We start from the raw sequence: 25292 nt of genomic DNA on the forward strand, positions 1-25292 counted from the left end.
GGCAATGACAGAGGTCAAACGTTTCCTGTAAGTCTTCACAAGGTTGGCACACACTGTTGCTGGTATGTTGGCCCATTCCTCCATGCAGATCTCCTCTACAGCAGTGATGTTTTGGGGCTGTCGCTGGGCAACACGGACTTTCAACTCCCTCCAAAGGTTTTCTATGGGGTTGAGATCTGGAGACTGGCTAGGCCACTCCAGGACCTTGAAATGCTTCTTACGAAGCCACTTCTTCGTTGCCCGGGTGGTATGTTTGGGATCATTGTCATGTTGGAAGACCCAGCCACGTTTCATCTTCAATGCCCTTGCTGATGGAAGGAGGTTTGCACTCAAAATCTAACGATACATGGCCCCATTCATTCTGTCCTGTACATGGATCAGTCGTCCTGGTCCCTTTGCGGAGAAACAGCCCCAAAGCATGATGTTGCCACCCCCATGCTTCACAGTAGGTATGGTGTTCTTTGGATGCAACTCAGCATTCTCTCTCCTCCAAACATGACGAGTTGTGTTTCTACCAAACCGTTCTATTTTGGTTTCATCTGACCATATGACATTCTCCCAATCCTCTTCTGGATCATCCAAATGCTCTCTAGCAAACTTCAGACGGGCCCGGTCATGTACTGGCTTAAGCAGGGGGACACGTCTGGCACTGCAGGATCTGAGTCCCTGGCGGCTTAGTGCGTTACTGATGGTAGCCTTTGTTACGTTGGTCCCAGATCTCTGCAGGTCATTCAATAGGTTCCCCCGTGTGGTCCTGGGATTTTTGCTCACCATTCTTGTGATCATTTTGACCCCACAGGGTGAGATCTTGCATGGAGCCCAAGATCGAGGGAGATTATCAGTGGCCTTGTATGTCTTCCATTTTCTAATTATTGCTCCTACAGTTGATTTGTTCACACCAAGCTGCTTGCCTATTGCAGATTCAGTCTTCCCAGCCTGGCACAGGTCTACAATTTTGTTTCTGGTGTCCTTCGACAGCTCTTTGGTCTTCACCATAGTGGAGTTTGGAGTGTGACTGTTTGAGGTTGTGGACAGGTGTCTTTTATACTGATAACAAGTTCAAACAGGTGCCATTGATACAGGTAATGAGTGCAGGACAGAGGAGCCTCTTAAAGAAGAAGGTACAGGTCTGTGAGAGCCAGAAATCTTGCTTGTTTGTAGGTGACCAAATACTTATTTTCCACCATAATTTGAAAATAAATTATTTCTAAATCAGCCAATGTGATTGTCTGGATTTTTTTTTCTCATTTTGTCTCTCATAGTTGAGGTCTACCTATGATGCCAATTACAGGCCTCTCTCATCTTTTTAAGTGGGAGAACTTGCACAATTGGTGGCTGACTAAATACTTTTTTGCCCCACTGTATCTAATTTTGGCTGCTGTTATTGCAAACATTGCTTGATTTTGAGCATTCTCCAGACCACCTCTCACTATGCCCTTAGCCTTTGTCCTCTCTTTTATCAATGCTTCCAAGTGCATGTTTCTTTCTCTGCCTAGGCCCCAATTGCTTATTGGGCATCTCCTCTGTGCCCTCTCTTGGCTACTGGTTGCCTCCTTCCTATATGGCCATGCTAAAGTGAGAATAAAATAATACATCACTGCTGGGTCACTCGGGAATAGAACAAAGGAGGCAAGAAGGCACAGTAAAAGTAGAGCCAAGCAACAAAGGACAGGAAGTGGGGGCTGATCTAGGAAGGATATGTTAAACTCTCTTCTTCGCCCATGGGTTAACTGTTCCTTGCACGTGAGCTTTCTTCTTGTCTTAACCAACCCCCTCTTCTTGCCCCCCTCAAAGTTAATTTACTTCTAACCATAATGGCAGACTGCTTCAATTATTTCAGCTGTGTTGGGTGTCTGGCTAATAAGGGGAATATAGAAAATTAGGAGAAAAGCTTTTTGGACATTTCAACCAAAGTACAATATAGTCTGCATCCTCTCCATCCCAATAAGCCATCAATAAGAAAGTGAATTCATGTCTCAGTCACAGCCCAACAGGCTCCCTTATACCCACACTCCTCATATGCAATTGGCATGTCTTAATTTAATTAGATTACATTTTTTGCAAAACCTGAATATATAATGGAAATACAATGAAATACTGTCTTATCTGACGGATGTTAAGGAAAAAAAAAACCTCTTAATTTTCTCAGGTAGCTGCAATATTGCTTTCTGAATAGCAGATAATGTGTATCATACTTCTGTTAAGCTTACAGACCAAACCAAGAACAGAGTGCATTGGAGATGACTCCTATTGAAGCTGACTTTTCCTGGCAAAAGAAAATGAAACAGCTGGAGCTGGAAATTCAAGAAGCATTTCTGCGCTTTATGGCATCCATACTAAAGGGCTACAGGTCTTACCTAAAGCCCATAACTGAAGCACCTTCTAAGAAGGCCACCGCAGCAGACTCCCTTTTTGACCACCAAGGTACATTTTTCATTTAGATCTTTGACAACATTTTCTATCATTGTTTACCATTGAAGCTTTGTTTACTATTTTAGTACATTGGATATCTTTCTGTTTTTGATTATATTTTATGTATCTCACACATAATGTATAATACAATTTTAATGTCTGGCTGTATGTAAAGTAGGGTTTTCCTTTTTTGTTTTGAGAAATGATGAAGGTATACTGTGTACTTCATAATATAAAGCACTTAACTGCAATAGCCCTGAGCTATCTGCATGCTGTTACTCAATTGCTCTGTACAGGGATTTTTTTTTTTTAATAGATATTAATGAAAGACCTGAAAAGCTTGTCTGTCTTGTAAAATATGGGAAATCCCACATGTCCCTGGTGTGGACATGGAGGATCATTGTTTAGTAAGAACCACTCGCTGACCTGCTCAGTCCCCAAGTTCTTATAGAACAGTGTTTTTCAACCTATTTTCAGTCATGGTGCCCTTGAAAAGAATTTTCAGTCTCAATGCACCCCAGTCGAAGGCTAGGTTTACAATACTGTGTGTGTGCAATATTGCACGTGTTCCTAATATGCAGGCAGCCCCACTTCTCTTTAGCAGATGAGCAGGGGTGCCAATAATTCTTAATAGTGCCCCCATGTATTGGCAAACGTGAAACGTTTGAGCATGTGCCAAATTGCTGAGGTACGCTTTTATAAAAAAAGGGTCAGGTACCTCTGTTCCTATATGTTTCTGTGAGTAAAGAAGCCCATTGAAATGAAAGAGCTGCCCTACACACAACACATACAGCTGTACCGATGCGAACCAACGGCTCATTCATGCATGAGTTTGAGGAGGTTAAAACCATTTGGTTGAGTCACAGGCAGTCCTTGCCACTATTGTGAACGAGTCCTGAAAAAAAACGCAGTTTTGAACGTAGTGGATTAGGGGCCAAGCTCAGACGTAACTTACATACGTAGACACGCACGCATATATGAATACATACATATACAGGTGTTGGACAAAAAAATGGAAACACTACATGATTTGCAGGTGTAAAAGTGCCAACATGTTTCACTTTGAAAGCGGAAGTGATACAACATTCTTTCTCCTTCCCCTATGTCGGGTAGGCAACCTGTGGCTCTCTAGCTGTTGTGGAACTACATTTCCCATGAGCCATTGCAACATTACAAAACTGACAGTTACAGCTATGACTTGCAGAGGCATGATGGAACTTGTAGTCCTGCAACAGCTGGAGAGCCGCAGGTTGCCTACCCCTGCCCTATGTGATGAGACACCTAGCTAATAGGTGGGAAGCCTCACTTTCGTCATTCACTGCATGCATTGCTAGTAATACAGAGTCATGTCCGCTTACTAAGTTTCAAAGAGGGCAAATTAATGCAAGTTATCTTTGCTATTACAGGGTTTTTGAAAAGTAGGGATCGGGCTCACGTGAAGTTCTACACACAGCTAACAAAAACCCAGATCTTCATTCGCTTTATCGAAGAGTGCAGTTTTGTCAGCGACAAGGACACCAGTCTGGCATTCTTTGATGACTGCATTGATAAGGTACAGAGAAAAAAGTGTTTTGCTTTTTGTTTTGTTTTTATTTTAAAGTGTATCTAAACCCAAAAGCAAAAATGTGATATGTTGCAGCTTACAAATCCTTAACCCTTGACACCGACAGAATGCATATATGTGGCCCTACAGAACAAGGCTTTTTTCCATGGGGCTGTATAAGTACATACTTGCATTGCGCTCCCAGCACAGATACTGGGCTGTCACTGGGATGCCCGTGACCCGTACTTATGATCGGGACTCCTGATTACTGTGATAGCCTTTGATCGGCTATGTGCAGCAAACAATGTTTCTTTCCTTCATGCAGGGAGAATGTAAACAAAAATGTGTAAGATAAATAAAGGGAAAAAAAAATACCTATGTAGATCTTAGCGCTTAGTCAGTGCCAGGGTTAGTATTAAGGTCAAGTCAAGGTCAGGATCACCGGTCATGATCAAAAAATTTTGGGATGCTTTTTTTTTTTTTTAAAAAAAAAAAAAAAAAGCTTTTTTAAAAGTAGTGTCAGGTGTTTTTAGGTAGGATAAAAAAAACAGTGCTCACTGTGTTTCTGGACCTTACTACGGGTACAAACCGCAAATAACATACACATGTGGTATCGCTGTGATCATCAGGAGCAGGAGAATTTGGGTTGTTCTTTGGTGGTAGGTTATGGTAGTAGCAAGAAATATACAGCTAAATTAAAAATGTTTTTCTTTTACTATTATGGGCTAGTTTTCTCTTGGTAATAAAAACAAAAATCAGGAGATATCTGATAACTTTTGCCACCAAAAGAAAGCCTAGTTTGTCCTGGAAAAAAAACAAGGTATAATCCACCTGGATGCACAAAATAGTTGTGATGATGTGTACAGCTTTACTCATACATGTCAGCTTGAGGTGATTGTAGCCGTATTAGTGCACTTGCGACAGAAACAATTGAGTACTGTCCATGATACTTTTTTTATTTGCACTAACATACAATTTTGAGGACAAGCTTTCGGGGTATGTCCCCTTCTTCAAGGTTCAAGCAGTACTGTTACAAAGTTTTAGCAGAATGTTAGAAGTTGGAGATGAGAGAAAAAAAAAAGGCAGAAAGAAACACAAGCCTAGGGTTAAACTAGAGACCCTTTATTAGAGATAAGATACAGCAAAGCAAAAGCAAAGACTGGGGGGGAAAGAACAACAATCACAGAGTCATAAAAATATCGGATAATGATTGAGGAATCCCATGTCCAAATTAAAGCCCTTATCTCTTGTGTCAAATAGAATTATCATTCTTAGTTCAAAAGTTTTTCTTTCCTGAATGGATTTGAAATTTCCTTTCAGAACTAAAACATTGAGGTCTCCCAAAGTGTGGTCTGGTTGAGCGTAATGGTGTCCCACAGGTGTGCAAAAGTCATCTATTTTATGTTCCTTGATGGTATGTCTGTGCAAATTCATCCTTGTTTGTAACTTCTGTCCTGTTTCACCAGCATAAGATCCTTTGTCACATTTTCTGCACTGGATAAGGTACACAACATTACTGGAGGTGCAGCTGTATGATCCGGAGATATTGAAGATCCCTTTTGAGTGTGTGACACTTTTTGATGGATTGATTTGGTTGCACAGTTTGCATCGTTCTTTACTGCAGGGTTTGCTTCCATTATTTGTGACCTCATAATCAGCAGGAAGTCTCCTACTGATTAGTTTATTTCTGAGGTTGGGGGGTTGTCTGAAGGCCAGTATTGGGGGTTGCTGGAATATTTCTTTCAGAGTTCCATCCTCTGTTATGATGGGTTGTAAATCTTTGATTATTTTTCTTATCCCTTCTAGTGCTGGGTTGTATGTGGTTACTAGAGGTACACGGTTGTTTGTTTTTTTTCTCTTTGTACTGAAGTAGATTTTCCCTTCAGGTTCTCAAGGCTGTGTTTTTGCTGTTGTTGATAGTTTTATCCTTGTAACCTTTCTTATGGAAGGAGTCCGCTAGTGTCCCCCCCCCCCAGTCTTTGCTTTTGCTTTGCTGTATCTTATCTCTAGTAAAGGGTCTCTAGTTTAACCCTAGGCTTGTGTTTCTTTCTGCCTTTTTTTTCCTCTCATCTCCAACTTCTAACATTCTGCTAAAACATTGTAATAGTACTGCTTGGACCTTGAAGAAGGGGACATACACCGAAAACTTGTCCTCAAAATTGTATGTTAGTGCAAATAAAAAAAAGTATCACAGATAGTACTCATACATGTCAAAATTGCAAATTTGTGTTTAAGCTTTTTGATTTTTTTTTTTTTTACCCTTGGTCACTAAGGGGTTAAAGTGCAAGAAAAGCCTACTACATCCATTCTTTAAAAATGTTTGCTCCTACTTATTCTGCTTAACCTGTATAAAAATATCTGTATAGATCTGTATAGTTGACTATTTTTAATCTGCTCTGGTCCAGTCACATGATCCCTCGGCTCTGGGTCCCCTGTGTTACCAACAACAGTAGGGCCATGAGTCTATGGGCGACATCCTGGCTCCTTGAAATTCCCAGTTGTTGAGCACTCTATGAGCAGGAGCTGCAGGATCACATGACTGAAGCAAATTATAAATGGGTAAGTATACAGATCCTTTTTTTATTCAGGTTAAGTAGGATAGGTAGGAGAAGGGGGAGGGAACATTTTTAAGAATAGCTGTAGTTAGGGTTTTTTCCCACTTAAAATGTGGTGGCTGCATTAGTATTTTAACATTTTCTCATTTTTTTTCACCTGGGGGTCTAGCCAGTACGTCTGTTATTTTTCATCTTCCTCTAACAGACCAAGCTGTTCTCTGAAATGAGAACTTTTTGGCTATATCAAAGGTATTTCAATGACTAAATTGTTTTGAAAAGTGATCTTTAAAGCCAGAGAATTTTATACAAATGTTGTATAACTTCAATTAAACAGTGCACAGACTAGAATAACAGAACATGTATGCAAAGACCAGCAATATCAGCTAGTCTCAAATAGATTTCTGTGTATATGTTGTTTGTGTACATTAACCTTTCTTTTAATTTACATAGTTGTTTCCAGACAAGAGCAATGAAAAAGGAGACAAGGTATGGAATACTTCAAACACTAGGATAAACATCCCCATTCTCCATTGTTCAGCTTCAGTGTCTCTCCTGCTTGTGTGTGTTTTTATTCACTTATTTTTTGTTTTTTTCGGTCACTGATAATCGGTGTATTCATTTATATGGCAGGTAGAACAGGAATCCCCTGAGGATACCCGTCTGATAGAGCTTGACGAGTCTCAGAAGAGTGAGCACACAGTTTTTATAATGCCACCTGAGCCTCTTCCAGAGGATGGGCCTGATCCCGCTCCAAAATATAGGTAATAAACCACATAGTATTGAAAAAAATATCATGTTTTCCAAAAACAAGTTGTGTGTCTATTGTGCTCTTTGACGGATTGTACCTCTTATCCCAGCTTTCCAGGGTTATTAAATAAAAAGAGCCATGTTGATAAGCTCAATGTAACCCCCATAGCAGCCCATTTAGCATGTTATTTCATAGCAGTCAATTTGGTTTAAACATTACTTATGAAACCCTATTTCCGATTGATTGTTCCAAGCTGCTGCTTAACCCAGCTAAATAAGGTCAATAGATAAGATGACCACCGTATTTTGTTACTACATGGAAGATGAAGGGTCTGGCTGGTTTCCACATTCCATCATCAATTTTGTTAACTATAACTACTTTGTTAGCCTATAATATACTATATATATTATAATACAGTTTAACAATAATAGTCCTATTTATCCTTTGTATTTGAATAATCGTGTAGAACTGCCATCATTTTTCCCTCAAAACTTTGTTTTCTGTGTCATTCTCTATGTCATTTATATTTTATAAGTATTCCTTAAAAAATTGTTATCAGTGAATTGATGAGTTCTTCTTTTATTTAAAGTATTTTTTGTGCTATACCTTTTAGGTACAAATGTTTTCCACGGCTTGATTATGCTCTCTTTGACCGGACTCGTGAGCAGTACCTTACATTTAATGGAAACTCAAAAGACAAGCGAGCTGCAAGCAGTCCTACGTTTATTGCTAAGAGGACCAAACAGGTTCGATATTATTGAATTAATGAACTGATATTACATTTCTGCCAGCTGTACAATATAACATGCACTTGTATCTGTGCAATTTTATTTTATGAGGTTATCAGAAAGAATGTGTATTTTTCACATATTACATCAAATTATGTCAGTTATAATGTAAATGTTATCAATACATTTTCAAAAAAGTATGATACGGCTCAGGGCTTGAAATTTTCGCTTGCCTATGGTGAGAGGAAATTATGGTGGGGGCGAGTGTGTTCCCCAGGGCCGTCTTCCTGAGTAGGCTCGGAGCTCGGGCTGGATCTGTCATTGGCACTGGGAGCCGTCAGACTGCTTAATAGCTGAGTGCAGTGAAAGCAAAGCAAGGAGTGTGTGCTGTGCTCTCTGCTTCCCCCTAGAGTGCAGTACCCGGCTCTGTGAGTGAACAACGAAGTACTGCAACTTTTTATGGGGTGTGTGTGTGGGGACACGTGTACATGTGTGTGTATTTGTGTGTCTGTGTATGCATGTACAATTGTACATGTGTCTGTGTGTATGTACATGTGTGTATCTGTACATGTGTCTGCGTGTATGTACATGTGTGTGTGTATGTACGTACATGTGTCTGTGTATGTATTTACATGTGCCTGTGTTTGTATGTACATGTGTCTGTCTGTGTATGTACATGTATCTGTGTGTATGCGTGTATGTACGTGCCTGTGTATGTGTGTACATGTTTCTGTGTGTGTACAGGTGTCTCTGTTTGTCTGTGTTTGTTGGTGACGAGTAACTCTAAGGCCTGGCTAGTAGCTCAGGACTTGAAATTATAAGCCCTATGGCTTATACCTGGAGCACAGTCTTGTGACGACTTTAAATTGTAACTCAGAGGTAGGATCATCGTTTTTGCCATTTGTCTGTGACGAAGAGGCATTTAGTTATGTGTTTACCCTAAAATCACATCTATAACAAATTGGGATTTAACATATATTTAAAAGTTACATGGGATTGCTGCTTTAATTTGCATGATTAATTTTTTTATGCAGTTTTATAAAAGAAAAAAAATTAGCTGCAGCACAAAAAAAAAATACTGTTCATATTAAGTGACCGATTAACTATATGAGCACAATTTTGGTATTTGACCTCCTCTCTAATGTAATATGGACCTCCGATGCAGATAATGCACCCACTATTCCAGGCTGCTGTGAGCCAGGCAGTGTGCATCTTTTCTCTGGTTGCAGTGGCCTGAAAAGTTGATGTGCTTGTGGTAAACACAGTCATAGGAATAATGGTTTAGTATAAGCTACATGTTCACATTAAAATAAAAAAAAATTGTTTCTGCGATATGACAGGACACAGCTAGGCTGTGAGGTAAGTAGGTTTTGTACAACATTACATAAGTTCTGTCTTTCTCATTTATATTTTGTTCTCCATACATAAATATATTTGCTTTTCACTAATTTAACAAAATTCATTATTAGTTGAAGATATTTGTTTATAATTTTTCATTTTTAATATACGATATACAATTTTACTTGGGTTGAGGTGTTGAACGAAATCCATATCTTTTTATGTGAGAGTTTTTTGGTGTTCATTTTTGAGGAGTGCTTCCCTCCCCTTTCTACACTTATTGAGTGTTACCTGGCAGGATCATTAATGTAGATTTTTCTTTGCCTTCTCCATACATAACCATCGGTGATCATTACAAGATTTAACTGTGTTTTTGTTGCAGGAAGTTAAAGCAGCTCACAAATTGGCCAGGAAATATTACACCAATCCCAGTAACTGGCCCAAGTGCTTGTTCAGCCACTGCTTTAGTCTCTGGTTCATCTGTTTGCCAGTTTATGTGAAGGTGTCCCAGTCAAAGTCCAGAGCACTTCAAAAGTCCTATGAAGCATTGGTCAAAATGAGAAAGACGGACGTGGATCCACTGGATGAGGTAAGTACTTTTAAATGCAAACCTTTGAGCATGTTTTTCTTTTTCAGTTCATTTGTTAATCGTTAAGTCCAACTTATATAAAAATCTGAACATCAGATACAACATTTTTCATTCAAATATAATCCTCAATAGTCACAAAAGATATAAAAACCTCCTTTGTCTGCCCAAATGCCTTTGAAAACCCAGATATTATCTTGTAAATAGTGGCCAAATCCTCACTGTGCTGCACCTAGCTTGAGTAGAGCTGTGGGTGGAATCCAAAAGGTCTCTTTATGTAGGCTGTCTGTAGGGATCTACAGGCACCAGATGCACGTTTCCCTACCGTGCATGACGAGAGAGCAGCAGTAACCAGTTTTTAACGAACGTTTGTGCACAAAGTGCAGGCGGTTTTTTATGCTGGATTACTGCACAGATCTGGAAGAAATGCACAAAGGGGCACTAAGGTTTAAAGTGTTACTAAAGGCAGATTTTTTTTTTTTTAATTAAAATAACAAACATGTTATACTCACCTGCTCTGTGCAGTGGTATTGCACAGAACAGCACTGATCCTCCCCTTCTCAGTTCCCCCTCCATGGATCCTAGCTCCTCCTCTTCTTTGTATGAACAGGAAGCGAGGGGAGAAGTGATGCAGCCGTGCACAGCACGGATCTCTTCTCCTCTTCCATTTCACACAGGGAAGGGGGAGCACAAGGAAACATAAAATGTTTTTTATCTTGATGCAAGCAATGTATTAAGATTAAAAAATGTTTTTAGTATCACTTTACGTAACAATATACACGGCGCATGTATGAATACATTGTCAGGTGACATCAGTAAAATTTTATTCCAGTTTTTTGGCTGTATGGCTCTCTTAAAGGTCCTGCGTGAGATTCAGAAAGTCCTGAAACCAGTTTCTGTAATGTTACTGAAACGTGCAGCAGATTCAGGAAGTTCCTAATACAAAGTTGGCGCTATTAAGACGCTAAACTAAAAGATTTTCTTCAGTTCATAGATAACAAACGTGAGGTAATTAAAATCAGTTGTATGTTGGTGTACAGAGACCAGCAGAGTGCCTCTCTCTGTATGCTGTATAGTAGACGGCATATTTACCACTATCCTCATCCCTCCCCACTTGTTACTGGTTGTTAAGGACACAGTTGGCTTCACAGCCAACAGCCTCCTAACAACCAATGACAGTGGAAGGAATCGAGAGTTTCCCATCAGGTCTGCTCTCTCCATCTGATAGACAGCAGTCAGTGGGTGGATTCTATAGCCAGTGCCAGACTGTAATATTGGCTAAGGAATCTGGCCACTGCCTGCTATACTAGGATGCCCAAATCCACATCGGCTTCCACCCATCCAGCTACAAAAACCCTCCGCTGCTGCACTGTCTATGTGACAACTGTAGCTGCAGAAAGGGATATTTAGCTGCAGAGAGGATGGAGTGTATGGACACAGTGTCCTTATTTCACCTCCGTGCTTGCCTCAAATTCACATACTTGTTTCCAACCCGTTGTGCCTTCGCACAAGTTGAACTTTAAAGCGGAGTTCCACTCAAAAGTGGAAGCTCTGCTTGTTTGCCTCCTCCCTCCCTCCACTGCCATATTTGGCACCTTTTGGGGGGGAGCGAGTACCTGGTTTTGTCAGGTACCTACTCCCACGTTCGGCTCAGTTTGCCACGGCAAAGTGAACCGGAAGTTTGGACCCCCTCCTTCCTCCCGCAGTTTCCTTCACAGGTCCCAAAAGACTACCCGACCAATCAGAATGTACAGCGCGACTCGCACATGCGCAGTGGGCACCTGGATGGGAAGCCGCAAGCTGTCACAGCCTGGTGCCTTCAGTTATGATGCCAGCGCAGAGGAGAGAAGAGGCAGAGAATGGACGGTGCGGATGAGCACATCGCTGGACCCTGGGATAAGTAAGTGTGTGTTTATTAAATGTCAGCAGCTACAGTTTTTGTAGCTGCTAACTTTTAAAAAACATAAAACTGACTGGAACTCCGCTTTAAACAGTATGTTTTATGAATTCCCCTTTCTTTGTTTTTGTCAATATTTCAACTTTAAATATGCAGGCTACAGCACCTGTTAAGGCATTTCCTTTGTTACCAATTAAAAAAACATGGTAAAGTTATCTTTCCACATTATTATGTTAATTTTCTTTCTTTATAGGTGTGTTACAGAGTGGTAATGCAGTTGTGTGGCATTTGGGAGAACCCTGCTTTGGCAGTGAAAGTCTTCATTGAAATGAAGAATGCTGGAATACAGCCTAATGCAATAACATATGGCTACTACAACAAGGTGTGCTTTTGTTTTGTTGACACAGAATATTGCATTTTCCCCCCCATTTTTGTTTTTTCCCCACTCGTGCTTTTTCAGTCTTAAAGAGGAGACCTAGTTTCCCACAGAAAGATTAAAAGCCAAATACTGACGCTGCTGACTTGTAATATAAGGACGCCTACCTGTCCAGGGATCCAGCGCTGTCCGCACCTGAGCTGATTCTTCAATTGGCTTCGGGTTCAGGCTCCTGCATCTTAAGTAAGGGAAACCGACTGTGAAGCCTTGCAGCTTCACAGCCAGTTCCCACTGCCAATACGTGAGCCGCGCTGCTTTGTGAATAGTTCTGCTTTTATCTGGGACCTGTGTCCCAGAAGGCTGCGGGGGAAGGAGGGGACGAGCTTCTGCTCAGATTGTCGTGGCAATCTGAACAGAAGTGGGAGTGGGTACCTGTCAAAACCAGGTATCCACTCTCCCACTGCTCCAAAAAGTGACGATTTTCAAAGAGGAGAAGGAAGGATGCAAAGAAGCGTAACTTCCCCTCTACTACTCCCTTTCCTTCACTTTTACAGTAATCTACATCTTGCTGTAAAAACCATAACTGTTTTTAGATTTAGGTTTTGGAGAGTTGCTTATAGTCTTTCTGCGACTAATATGCTCATGGTGAAGTGGCTGGGGGGAGCCTGCTTCATTGTACCAAAGTTGTTAATCACGGTAGGGGAACTACTAATAAAATGCTTTCTTTATTCTTGCAGATTGCAAATTAAAGTGTCTTGTCTAAAATACATCTTTGTATTTTGGTGCAAGATTCCTAAAACTGCCATCTTTATATTTTGGTTCAAGAAACCTAAAAGCTGCCATTTAATATAACACGGGAGAATAGTGCAAATATCTGATCTTGTAGTTCAACATCATTTTTATTTTTTTCTTCCTTAACCCAATATAAATAACAGTAGGGAGACAGTAAAGCTGCTACTTGGTCAGCCCATAACATTCACATTTGTGTTCTGTGTAATAAGGCTACATAGATAACTCTTTTTTTTGTGTGTATGTGGTGCACTATAGCTGTGTTTTACATGTGCTAGCGTTCATATTACCACCTATGCAGATAGTAGGGATTTTTATGCACTACATCAAATGCTGAAGTATAAATGCAGTTTAATGCTGCACAGAAGGGCAAGAGGTAATGATACAGTGCACTCTGAGGAAGAGAAAATGTTGATTCTCATGGCACTTAATTGGCCCAGAAACCTGGAACACTGACATGCTCAAACTTCTGGGGAATGACGCCTGACCTCTTCCAAACATGCCAGACCTGTTGTCCCAAGGTCCTTATTCCATTGTGCTTCTCAGGCACTGGCTTTAAAGGCATGGCTGTTAAAACTCAGGTCTTGTAGCACTGGGGTATCTGACTCATTCCCCTCTTACTCACTGCTAGAACAGCCACGTCAAGAAAAATATACTACCATACTTGGAAACCATATTTTACCTGGTATGAACACAGACTTTTGGACCCAAGATTACTCCTTTACCTCACATTCTGGCCTTTCTATAGTCAAGACTGGATACAATTTGGCTTTAAGTATTCTTAAGGGACAGGTTTCAGCCCCATATATTCCAGAAGCCTCTGGCTTCACTTTCCCATATTAGAACCTTTATTTCGGTTTCTTACCAATCAGACCCCCATTACAGCACTTTGTTTCCTGCATAAACTATAATTTGAACCTATTAGAGAACTCCTCTTGGGTGATCTCTCCTGCAAAGTGGTTTTATTGGTGGCTTTCAATTCTTCTGGCAGACATGTTTCAGAGTTAGCTGCTCATTCATACAAAGAGCATTTTCCAATCCTTCACAAGGATAAAGTGGTCTTGCGTCCTAGAACCACCATTCTATGCAGGGTGGTCTTGGCCTTCCACTATAATGAAGACATTTTCCTTCCTTTGTGCCTATTTCCAAAGCATTTAAAAGAAAATTCTCTCCTTAGGTAGAGCTGTCAGGGTCCCTACGATAGCCACGGCCTGTATTAAAAAAACACTTTTTTTTTTTTTTTTCTATTGCCAATAGGGTTTTGTAAAAGAATCCCTGCTTAAAAGTCCACCTTTGCTAGGTAGATAAGACAACTCACAAGTACAAGGACTTATGTTCTCAAAGATAAGGTACCCCCCAGTACCTCATCATCCTCACTGCACCAGATCAGTAGGTGTTTCCTGGGCTTTTTGACATCAAGCATCTGTTGCTCAGCTTTGCAAGGCCATCACCTGGCTTTCATTTCATACCTTCTCTAAGTTTTAAAAGGTGAATGTCCAGGCCCCTGCAGATGTAGCCTTTGAACAAAAGGTTCTTTTACAAGCACTCTGAGTTGAGTCTTTGACGCTTGTTTGTTTTGTTGGACCTGTTGGCACTGATCTGTTTGGTTTATTTGCCAACCCCTCCTTTTTTTTTTTTTTTTTGCTTGGGGACATCCCACCAAGGTCTATGAATATCCAGCCTGTGTCCTGTTTTGTACATTCAAGATAAAAGGGATTTTCAGCATGTAAATTCCATAACTTGAAGTATAGTACAGGACACACAATCCACCCTCCCCTCTGTTCCTGTGTTGCTCTCCATTACTAGTTAAAAACAATTTGAGGTCTCACTGAGTAGGGTGAGATTATAGGGGTATGCCTGGGGGAATGTCCAGCAAAGCTTTGCCAGTGTCCAATCACCTGAAGGTATCTGCCTATAACCCTATGTCTATTTATATCCAGCCTGTGCCCTGTATTGTACTTCCAGATATGGACCTTACAGGTAAGTCAACTCTCTTTTTATTTTTGTCTGTACTATGTTTATTTTCCCTCATGTCCGATCTGGCAAAACTTTTTTTTAGAAGGAATTGAGGTTAAATCACTAAAATAGATCTTTTGTGAAAGCTGCAAAACTGACAAGGGTTCTAACTTTTCCCCTTTCCAAAAATAAGACTTTCTACACCTTCATGGTTTTTATTTCTGCTTGTATCCCTATTGGGGCAGATTCACCCTTTGTATTTGCCTTGGTGATCCTTATTGAGAATTAAAGAAAATCCCAAATGTTGAGTTGTTACCAGAGCAATTTTAGAGGGGAAATATTTCAGTGGGTACACTTTTTCCCTCACTTTGGAGAGATTTCCTCTCATTTCACATTGTTGCTATGGGATAGGAGTGAAGAAAAATCTTCCTCACGGGGAGACAAATGCAAAACTGGTAGGAGTTCTAACCTTCCTTTTGCACTATTCAAAATGAAAAAATAGTTTTAGCTGTAGTTCTGCTTTAGGTGCAATGTTGTATTGTACCCATTGATGCTCTTTTGATAAATACTTTTCCTTTTGAATTCATTTCAGGTTGTCCTAGTGAGCCCCTGGCCAAGCAGTAACCGCAGTGGGAATTTTTTGTGGACAAAAGTTCGAAATGTCATATTTGGATTATCTCAGTTTCGCAACCCGATGAAGAAGGCAAAGGTGGGATCCAGGTTGTGCTCACTACCAGGTAAAATAATTTATGTACAGTTGTGTTCAAAATAATAGCAGTGTGTTAAAAGAAAGTGAATAAAGTTCAAAATCCTTCTAATAGCTTTTATTTCCATACACACAAATGCATTGGAAACACTACACATTCTATTCCAAATCAAAACATGAAGAAAAATATATCGAATTTGTGTTCTTCTAAAAAAATTGAAGAAAAGTGAATATTAGACTGTTCAAAAAAATAGCAGTGTTTGTATTCTTCTTTACAAACTCAAACATTCACTATATAAACTGAAAAATGTTTGAAGATTTTGCTTTCCTTTGAATCACTTAATATTTCGTTGTATAAGCACTGTTTCTGAGAACTGCTGTACATCTGTGTTGCATGGAGTCAACCAACGTCTGGCACCTGTGAACAGGTATTCCAGCCCAGGATGATTGGACTACATTCCACAGTTCTTCTCTTTTTCTTGGTTTTGCCTCAGAAACTGCATTTTTGATGTCACCCCACAAGTTTTCTGTTGGATTAAGATCCGGGGATTGGGCTGGCCACTCCATAACGTCAATCTTGTTGGTCTGGAACCAAGATTTTGCACGTTTACTGGTGTGTTTGGGGTCGTTGTCTTGTTGGAACACTCATTTCAAGGGCATTTCCTCTTCAGCATAAGCCAGCATGACCTCTTCAAGTATTCTGATGTATTCAAACTGATCCATGATCCCTGGCATGCGATAGATAGGCCCAACACCGTAGTATGAGAAACATCCCCATATCATGATGCTTGCGCAACCATGCTTCACTGTCTTCACAGTGTACTGTGGCTTGAATTCAGTGTTTGGGGGTCGTCTGACAAACTATCTCCGGCCACTAGACCCAAAAAGAACAATCTTACTTTCATCAGTCCACAAAATGTTGCGCCATTTCTCTTTAGGCCAGTCATTTAGGCCACATTTCTTTTTTTCAACAGTGGGACTTTGCGGGGGCTTCTTGCAGATAGCTTGGCTTCACATAGGCGTCTTCTAATTGTAACAGTACTCACAGGTAACTTTAGACCTTCTTTGATCTTCCTGGAGCTGATTGTTGGCTGAGCCCTTGCCATTTTGGCTATTCTATCCATTTGAATGGTAGTTTTTCGCTTTCTTCTACGTCTTTCAGGTTTTGGTTGCCATTTTAAAGCATTTGCGATCATTTTAGCTGATCAACCTATCATTTTCTGCACTTCTTTGTATGTTTTCCCCTCTCCAATCAACTTTTTAATCAAGGTACGCTGTTCTTCTGAACAATGTCTGGAACGACCCATTTTCCTCAGAATTTCAGAGAGAAATGCACTGTAACCAGCATGTACAACATTTGCTGCCTTCCTTCCTTAAATAAGGGCAATAATTGCCACCTGTTTTTCAAAGAATGAATGACCTCACTAATAGAACTCCACACTGCTATTATTTTGAACATGCCCCTTTCAATTAGTGATTCAATTACACAGAATCAGCAGCATGCATGTCATGACTGTTGGGTCTGTTGGATTTTTATTACTCTACTACACCTGCTAGTAAATTATTTGCCATGTAGAAATTTCATTTCTACCAAAAACAGTGATTGATCAGGTTAGTGATGTCTGACTGCTATTATTTTGAACACAACTGTACATACAATATATACATTACCAATGTCCCAGTAACTGAAGCATGTTATTTTTACATCTCTGATTTGGATTACTGTAGCAAGGAATTATCAGGATTTACCAGAGATGTGACTAATGTACAGGTATGCTGCAACATTAACCATGCAAATACTGGGAAGCATTTTTTTTTTGTAAATTAATTTGAAGGAGGGTTCTTCCTAAATAAGAAATTGTTTTCCAATGCCTCTGAAGCTATTATAACTGTAGCCCTTGAGAGGCTCTGAAATCATGAATGTGCATATCTTTTACAATTTAAAGTCCATGCAGCATCTTTTTACAATTTAAAGTCCATGCATAAAATATCAAACTAAAGAATAGTTTCCATTTGAAATCTGTGCAGGGTGTAACATACTGTTTATAATCATTGATAAGAGAGCTGAAGAAGAAATATTAAGGAATGTGCCTCACCCAAAACAATAGATTGAATCATTTCCCAAGTACTTGGCAGCAGTGAAATTGAAAACATACTCTGGAGCGTTGCTGTCTGAAATAGTAAAGTAATTCTGGAAGAAAATTGAATTACAAAATCTTCAACAGGTATAATACTGGAAAATAATAAAGGATTATTTAATTTTTAAGTGTTACACTAGCAGACTTTGATGACTTAACAGTGTGGTCGAACAGGTGAGGAAGGCTCCCCGCTGGCAGCATGCAATAGCTTAGCAGGAGTGATTTGCACATCCACATTGAATGTATGGATGGGGGGAATCAGTTCTTTTTTTTTTTTTGTTTTTTGTTCTTCCAGCTGGTTGAACTTTATCATGTATGGGTCGGCCTTATGGAGTGAGTGTTCTTTGAATGTACAGTGAAGGAAATAAGTATTTGATCCCCTGCTGATTTTGAATGTTAGCCCACTCAGAAATAAATGATCAGTCTAAAAATTGAATGGTAGGTGTATTGTAACACTGAGAGACAGAATAAAAACAAAAAATTCAAAAGAAATGCATGTCTAACAAATGATGCACTGATTTGCTCATGAGGGAAATAAGTATTTGATCCCCTTCACAAAACATGACTTAGTACTTGGTGGCAAATCCCTTGTTGGCAATCACAGAGGTCAGACGTTTCCTATAGTTGGTCACCAGGTTTGCACACATCTCAGGAGGGATTCTGGCCCACTCCTCTTGGCAGATCCTCTCCAAGTCATTAAGGTTTACTGGCTGATGTTAGCAACTCGAACTTTCAGCTCCCTCCACAGATTTTCAATCGGATTAAGGTCTGGAGACTGGCTAAGCCACTCCAGGACCTTTAATGTGCTTCTTGTTGAGCCACTCCTTTGTTGCCTTGGCTGTGTACTTTGGGTCATTGTCATGCTGGAACACCCATCCACGACACATTTTCAGTGCCCTGGCTGAGGGAAGAAGGTTCTCACCCAGGATTTGATGGTACATTGCCCTGTCCATCATTCCTTTGATGCGGTGCAGTTGTCCTGTCTCCTTAGCAGAAAAACACCCCCAAAACAGAATGTTTCCACCACCATGTTTGACAGTTGGGATGGTGTTCTTGGAGTCATAGGCAGCATTCCTCCTCCTCCAAACACGGTGAGTTGAGTTGATGCCAAAAAGCTTGATTTTGGTCTTATCTGACCACAACACTTTCAACCAGTCCTCTGCATCATTCAGATCTTCAGTGGCAAACTTCAGAAGGGCCTGGACATGTGCATTCTTGAGCAGAGGGACTTTGCGGGCACTGCAGGATTTAAATCCTTGGCGTAGTGTGTTACCAATTGTTTTCTTGGTGACTGTGGTCCCAGCTGCCTGGAGATCATTGCCAGGATCCTCATGTGTAGTTCTGGGATGATTCCTCACTGTTCTCATGATCATTGACGCTCCGCGAGGTGAGATCTTGCATGGTGCACCAGACCTAGGGAGACTGACAGTTGTTTTGTGTTTCTTCCATTTGCGAATGAGTGCACCAACTGTTGTCACCTTCTCACCAAGCTTCTTGGCGATAGTTTAGTAGCTCAGTCCAGCCTTGTGTAGGTCTACAACCTTGTCCATGACATCCTTGGACAGCTCTTTGGTCTTTGTCATTGTGGAGAGTTTGGAATCTGATTGATTGTTCCTGTGGACAGGTGTCCTTTATTCTGGTAACAAAATGAGATTAGCAGCACTCCCTTTAAGCGACTGCTTCTAATCTCAGCTTGTTACATGTATGAAAGACACCTGGTAGTCAGAAATCCTGCTGAATGATAGGGGATCAAATACTTATTTCTCTCATGAACATGCAAATCAGTGCATAATTTGTTAGACATGCATTTCTTTTGAATTTTTTGTTGCTTTTCTATCTCTGTGTTACAATACATCTACCATTCGATTTTTAGACTGATCATTTCTTTTTGAGTGGGCAAACATTCAAAATCAGCAGGGGATCAAATACTTATTTCCTTCACTGTATAACACAAAGCGTGTATCACCTGAAAGATATCCTGCTATAGTGTGCAATTGTGTGGTTTATTAACCTGTGTTGTCTCTTCAGCTTCCCAGAGTGCTGCACGTGGGAGTGATGGGGACATGGTGAGCCATCATGGCGTGGATAATTCTAATGATGCTAACTCTGGGGAGCACACTGTCTTCGTGAGGGATTTAATCAGGCTTGAGTCTACTGATTCTACTGATATGCACTCTAGTTCAGGTATTCTTCATGAGCTGCTAACCATTACCATGACTATTCACTATTTAATCTCTCCAATCATGTTCTCCTAACACTATAACATGGTGGTGTGGATTTTTCTGCATGGCATTTGTGCGAGTTGAAGTTTGCTTTGTGCCAGGATGACAAAGGTTTAACACACACAAGGTTTGGTATACTGCTACTAACAAACAGCTGTGTTATTCAGCTGTCTATATTAAAAGATTTTTTACATTCTTTTCACTCATCAGATTTACATTTCATTCTTGAACTGGACAATTTCACAAAATGTTAAAATTGCTGCATGTTGTACATTGGTTATTTTTAGTATTTCAGCCAATCAGATTATAAGGTCAAAAGACACTGTCCCTTTTATCTATTCTTACTTGTACACCACATCCCAGTAGTACAGACTATAGTATAAATTACACCATTTGGGAATTTTAAGGTGTCACACCATCAACCATAAAAATGATATAATATTAAAACAAGATTTCGCTGCCAGTTCACATACCCCTCTCCACAAGAGGTTGCCACTTCCCTCAATTCTTTGTAATTTTGCTGGCTGTATGGAGGGGATGGGTCCTTCCCCACTAGTGTTCTTTAGTGGCGGAGGGTGTGCGTAGCTGGCAGTGAATTCAGCAGTCTTAATACTTATTGGATATCCTATATAGATATCCAACTACCTTCTGGGTGATTTGGTTTTATAGAATATCTATTAATGAATACAATTTAACCGTGTAACCGTCATCTTCCAGATTTAATGGAACCCACCATTACACCAATTGGTCAGTTGTGAAGTATGGAATCTCTCTTATTAGGATACACTCTGTCTGGAATTTTTATGTCCCCTGCTTAAAGTGGTTTAAAACACAAAAACAAAAATGTATTATATTGAAGTTTACCAGATTGTTAGATGTGGCAGCTACATTCAGTTTCCTTTTTTAGGCTTTTTTGCTTTTATTTTCACCTGTTGAGGTGCCCATAAAGTCTGTTATTTTGCAACTTCCATAAACAGAACAAGCTGCCCAGCAAAAGTGGCAGAAGATTGAGACAAACCATCTACCAGTGACAAGAGTGTTTACAATGGTCATATTTGATTCCCTCCCTTCCAGATTGACAGTCCTGCTGTCCAAATGTGCTTCTGTTGCTCCTCCATAGAGTGGAGACCCCCTAAGATGAGAGTTGTGTTACTAGCTCAATCACCAGATGAAAATAAAGGAAAACTAATGCAGCTACCAAATTTAAGAATTGGGAAGCTGCAATATATTGCATCTTTGTGTTCAGGTTTAATGCCACATTAATTGTTTGATCACTATACATGGTCCACCAAGGTAAAGCAAAGTATGGTGAATTATAAATACGCAAACTATAGTCATTTATTAACAAATATGTAATGGTGATATATAATATAACATGAATAGTGATATCAATATGAATGTTATATATGTAAATCTTCTCAGTATTTTCAAGACTGGATTCTCAGTATAACTCATAATATTTTTTGTGTAACATTTGGTTATATTTGCTTATTACATACAGGTATGCAGGATTAGGTAGCCCCTATGTAGCACTAAACAATTACTGTACTTCATGTGTCTGACGTGACTCAAAAATGTTTTCTCTGACCATTTTTTCATTTGGTTTTAGAGTGGGGTGAATGTTATAACCTCTGTCTGTGTCCATATCAGGAATTTTCATCCCGCCTCTGTCCTGGTAACCAAATATGTTTAGTGGGGACACAGCAACACAAACAGCCATAAAACCTGGCAGAGATTATCTTCCTTTCTCTGTTAGAAAAAGGTTTTAAAGGATAAGTTCATCTTTTGCAACATGGTACATGTTTCACCCATATTTAGGGTGGAACATGTAACATGTTCCCCCTCTTGCTGCCTGTTCCCCCTTATGGCCGCATCATTCATTCACAGTTTTTTTGTGATTAAATGAACTACAACTGCCGTTGTCTATCGCGGCTGACAGCTTATAGTTCTGAATGAATTACGAGGGCCCTGACAAGTGCTGTTGTACTTCATTGACAAGCCCTGCAGCTTTCAACAGACATCCCGCATGAAGGTATGGGCAGAAAACTGCAGGGCTTGTCTGCAGAAGCTTGACTATTGCACCCCTGATCCACTAACCACAGGTGCAATGCTTTCTAGGCTGCTGCAGGGAAAAATAATAAATACACATTTTTTTTCCTGCAAAAAAAAAGTGCTTTTATTATTTTTTCTTGAAATGTGAACTTATCCTGTAATGGCATCCGTGCCCCTTTTAGAGAGATTCTGATCACTTCCTGCCTCAGTGACCATATAGGAAGTGATAGGTAAATCCCAAACTCCTCCTTCCCCCATAAAAAAACTAAAAAAAGAAAAAAACCTTTTCTCACCTAAAGTCAGTCTCCACAAGGTATGAAAAACCTGCAAAATAACTTAGAGGGGTAGGAGGGAGGTGTGGGAAGGGGGTTCACTTTTGCCCAGAAACAGCTTTAAGAAATGGCAAAACAACCTAACGGAGGTTAACCCTTACCAACTAAAAACTTAGAATGTAGTGTTGGCTGGAGTTGCATCTTAACATACATCGGAATGCTGTCATTCCTGGCATCATTCTGAAACTGCTATTGGCCTGGCTGTTCTGATGCTCCCGCTTTATGGCTTTGAGTCACTAATCAAAAAAAAGTATAGAGATATGGAGATTTGAATTTAATTTGATATAAGTCTTTTCTGGGTAAGCGTGACGGCTTGTGAAACATTAGGTACAGTTTGATTTAAATCAAATGTGTTTGCCTGATTTAGTTTCCGTATAAAGGAAAGTTCTCTCACAAATCCTGGCTGCTGTTAACATCTAGTGCCACCTCTGGTGAAAATTGGTATTGACACATAGACCTCTATGCTAGGGGCATCTGCAAAACATCAAAAATGTTTTACATTGCATTTTACACAAAAACAAAAAAAGTGTGCAAAGTTTACTTGTTCATTTTCTTTAGAAAACGGCCACAGCTTGACTAGAAAAGTTTCTTCCCTGCCAGTGTGTTCTAGAGAAGTACTTTTGCACTCTGTGTGGAAGCAGGGATCTCTCTGCTGTGGTCCAACATGAGCCCTACTGAGTCTGACCTCTATATGTCTGCAATCAGCAAAGCTCATGCTCTATGCTTTTTGAAAAGCTCTAGTTCTGACTGGGCAGGGGACATTTTTTTTTTATTTTAAATCTTGGTCATAGTAAAGAGAAAATGTATGTATATTATGTGTATAATGCAGCAAAACTCACAAAGCTTCACTATAAGATAAAGTCCAAAACATAAAATTCAACATAGTAAGATCTTCCACCAAATTATCCATGTGTACCACCAAATTATCTACATGTCCCAGTATCTCCATGCACCAATATATTCTATTACTGATCACCAGTGCTACTCATGCATACACCTCCCATAAACAATATTTGGTCACCGCCAGACTAGACCCTGATGGCTAGTCAAGGGTCACGTGCGCTTGTTCACGTTCTTCACATGCTGTAAGCAGGATGGCTCCAGATTCACTCCACCACAGATGGCTCCCACTGTTCCATGGATCCTCCACTCACATAAGGAGCATTATTTCATTCATAAAAGTAGAATAGGGACTGATAGTGGAGAGTAGAGTACTATCTGTCCCTATTCTTCTGTCATGAATTAAATACTGGTGGTGGACACTGATGGAATGAATCTGGAGACATCCTGTTTGTAGCCCGTGTAGGGGACACAGGTGCATGTGACCCTTGAATAGCCATCAGGGTCTAGTCTGGAGGTGAGCAAATATTGTTCATGGGAGGTATATGCATGAGTAGCACTGGTGATCAGTTACTTTTGCTGCATTATATACTGACGGGTGGAAGTAAACCTACTTTATGGTGCACACAGCAACCTTATGTTTAATTGATTCATGAGCAGTCTTATGTTTATATGTTTGATTTTTGTGGTGTAAGGGGTAATCACATAGTGCCTGCACTGATTGATAATTTAGGTTTGGTTTATATTTTGTGTATACATTCATTTTAGGGCAACCCTGTCACCGTGTCAAAGTGTCAGCTAGAATCTCCTTGTAAAATAAGCTGAATGCATACCTGTCTGTGGTACCTACCGATGGCTACAATGTTGCTACAGAACTTTGTAGTGACAAAGCATTCAGTGGGCGAGACCACAGAACTCCTTGAAGGACACACTTGTCTTATTATGATATGCTAGTTCTTTAGCTGTGAGCCATTTTTGTTAGTTTAGGCTTTTCAAATAATTTCCAAAATTCAGGTTTTTGTTGTTTAGATAGCAAAATCTTTAATGTATTCATCACAAACATTGTTCTTTGAGAGCAGAACCGCTGGCCTCAGCAAAGCTTACTTCTTACACAGAGCACATGTCAAACGGGGATTTTTAGCCAAAGTAATCCGGATTGCCGTTTGCATCAAACTGTACAGTATTTAATTCTTAAGTAGAAACTTCATAAAGTCAATGCATCAATATCCTGTAGTTTTATAGTAACAGTTCCTTTGTAATGTCATTGCAATCTGTAGGCAGTCAGGTCGATGAGAGGACAGGACCCAAAGATGAACTCCACAAGGACAAAGCGCTGATTCATGACATTCAGGAAAACAGCATAGAAACAGATTCTGTTTCAAAATTAAGTCAGCAGCCTGGGGGAACTGAAGAATTACTTTCATCTTCTGGTGTACTAGGTAAATTTCACCATTTTGTTAGCCCACGGCAATAAGCATTAATTATAAACCATAGCAATCAGCCTGTAAGTGTGGCTTTACACAGTAATGCATTTATTGTTCCTTGTAGAACTCTTTCAGTTTGAAATTTGTGCTCATATGGTTTGTGGTAGTACATAAAGGGTCAGCCCAGCCAAAAATGATTTATTTCTTAAAGCTGTTGGCATGGGCTTACTCTGTGTCTTGAATACTGTAACGGTGAGATCTCCCTGCTATGATTCCTAACTGTTGTTTACCTGGGAGGTTTTTTTTTGGGGGGGTGGGGTTCCTCCTTTTTTTGTCTCCAACCTTACTGTTAAATTTGCCAGTAGCTTTCGCCAGTAGCTGAAGTTTTGGAAGGGCTTTTTTATTTTTTTGCATAGTAACATTGGTCCAACTTGGACCAGTGTAAGTGTGTATGTGTCATACCTGGCAGTGAACGCTGCAAGCATCCAGGTTCCAGGTCCTGTGCGCAGTGTAACTATGCAAAAAAAGCTATATCTAAAGTTCAGCTTAAAAATCCAGTGAGGAGGAAACACCTTGTAAAATATATTATAATAGCAAGAGCAGGTGCACAAACCCAGAAACTCCTTTCCATACACCTCAACAAAATTATC

At 40.0% G+C, this 25292-nt stretch overlaps 1 protein-coding gene across 1 annotated transcript in view; it reads left to right on the forward strand.

Moving 5' to 3' along the window:
• The window catches only part of DENND4C (DENN domain containing 4C), a 180365-nt gene that overhangs the window by 101408 nt on the left and 53665 nt on the right, over positions 1–25292 (forward strand). Inside the window, exons 12-21 of the mRNA XM_089693962.1 lie at positions 2206–2424; positions 3819–3964; positions 6961–6996; positions 7141–7271; positions 7872–8004; positions 9707–9913; positions 12061–12189; positions 15521–15665; positions 19801–19956; positions 24496–24657. Coding sequence (XP_089550088.1) covers positions 2206–2424; positions 3819–3964; positions 6961–6996; positions 7141–7271; positions 7872–8004; positions 9707–9913; positions 12061–12189; positions 15521–15665; positions 19801–19956; positions 24496–24657 — 1464 coding nt within the window. The remainder of the gene's footprint in view (positions 1–2205; positions 2425–3818; positions 3965–6960; positions 6997–7140; positions 7272–7871; positions 8005–9706; positions 9914–12060; positions 12190–15520; positions 15666–19800; positions 19957–24495; positions 24658–25292) is intronic.

This window comes from Staurois parvus, unplaced genomic scaffold (assembly GCF_062004578.1).
Source record: "Staurois parvus isolate SC_StPar_1 unplaced genomic scaffold, SC_StPar_1.0 ptg000644l, whole genome shotgun sequence".
Lineage (NCBI taxonomy): Eukaryota > Metazoa > Chordata > Amphibia > Anura > Ranidae > Staurois > Staurois parvus.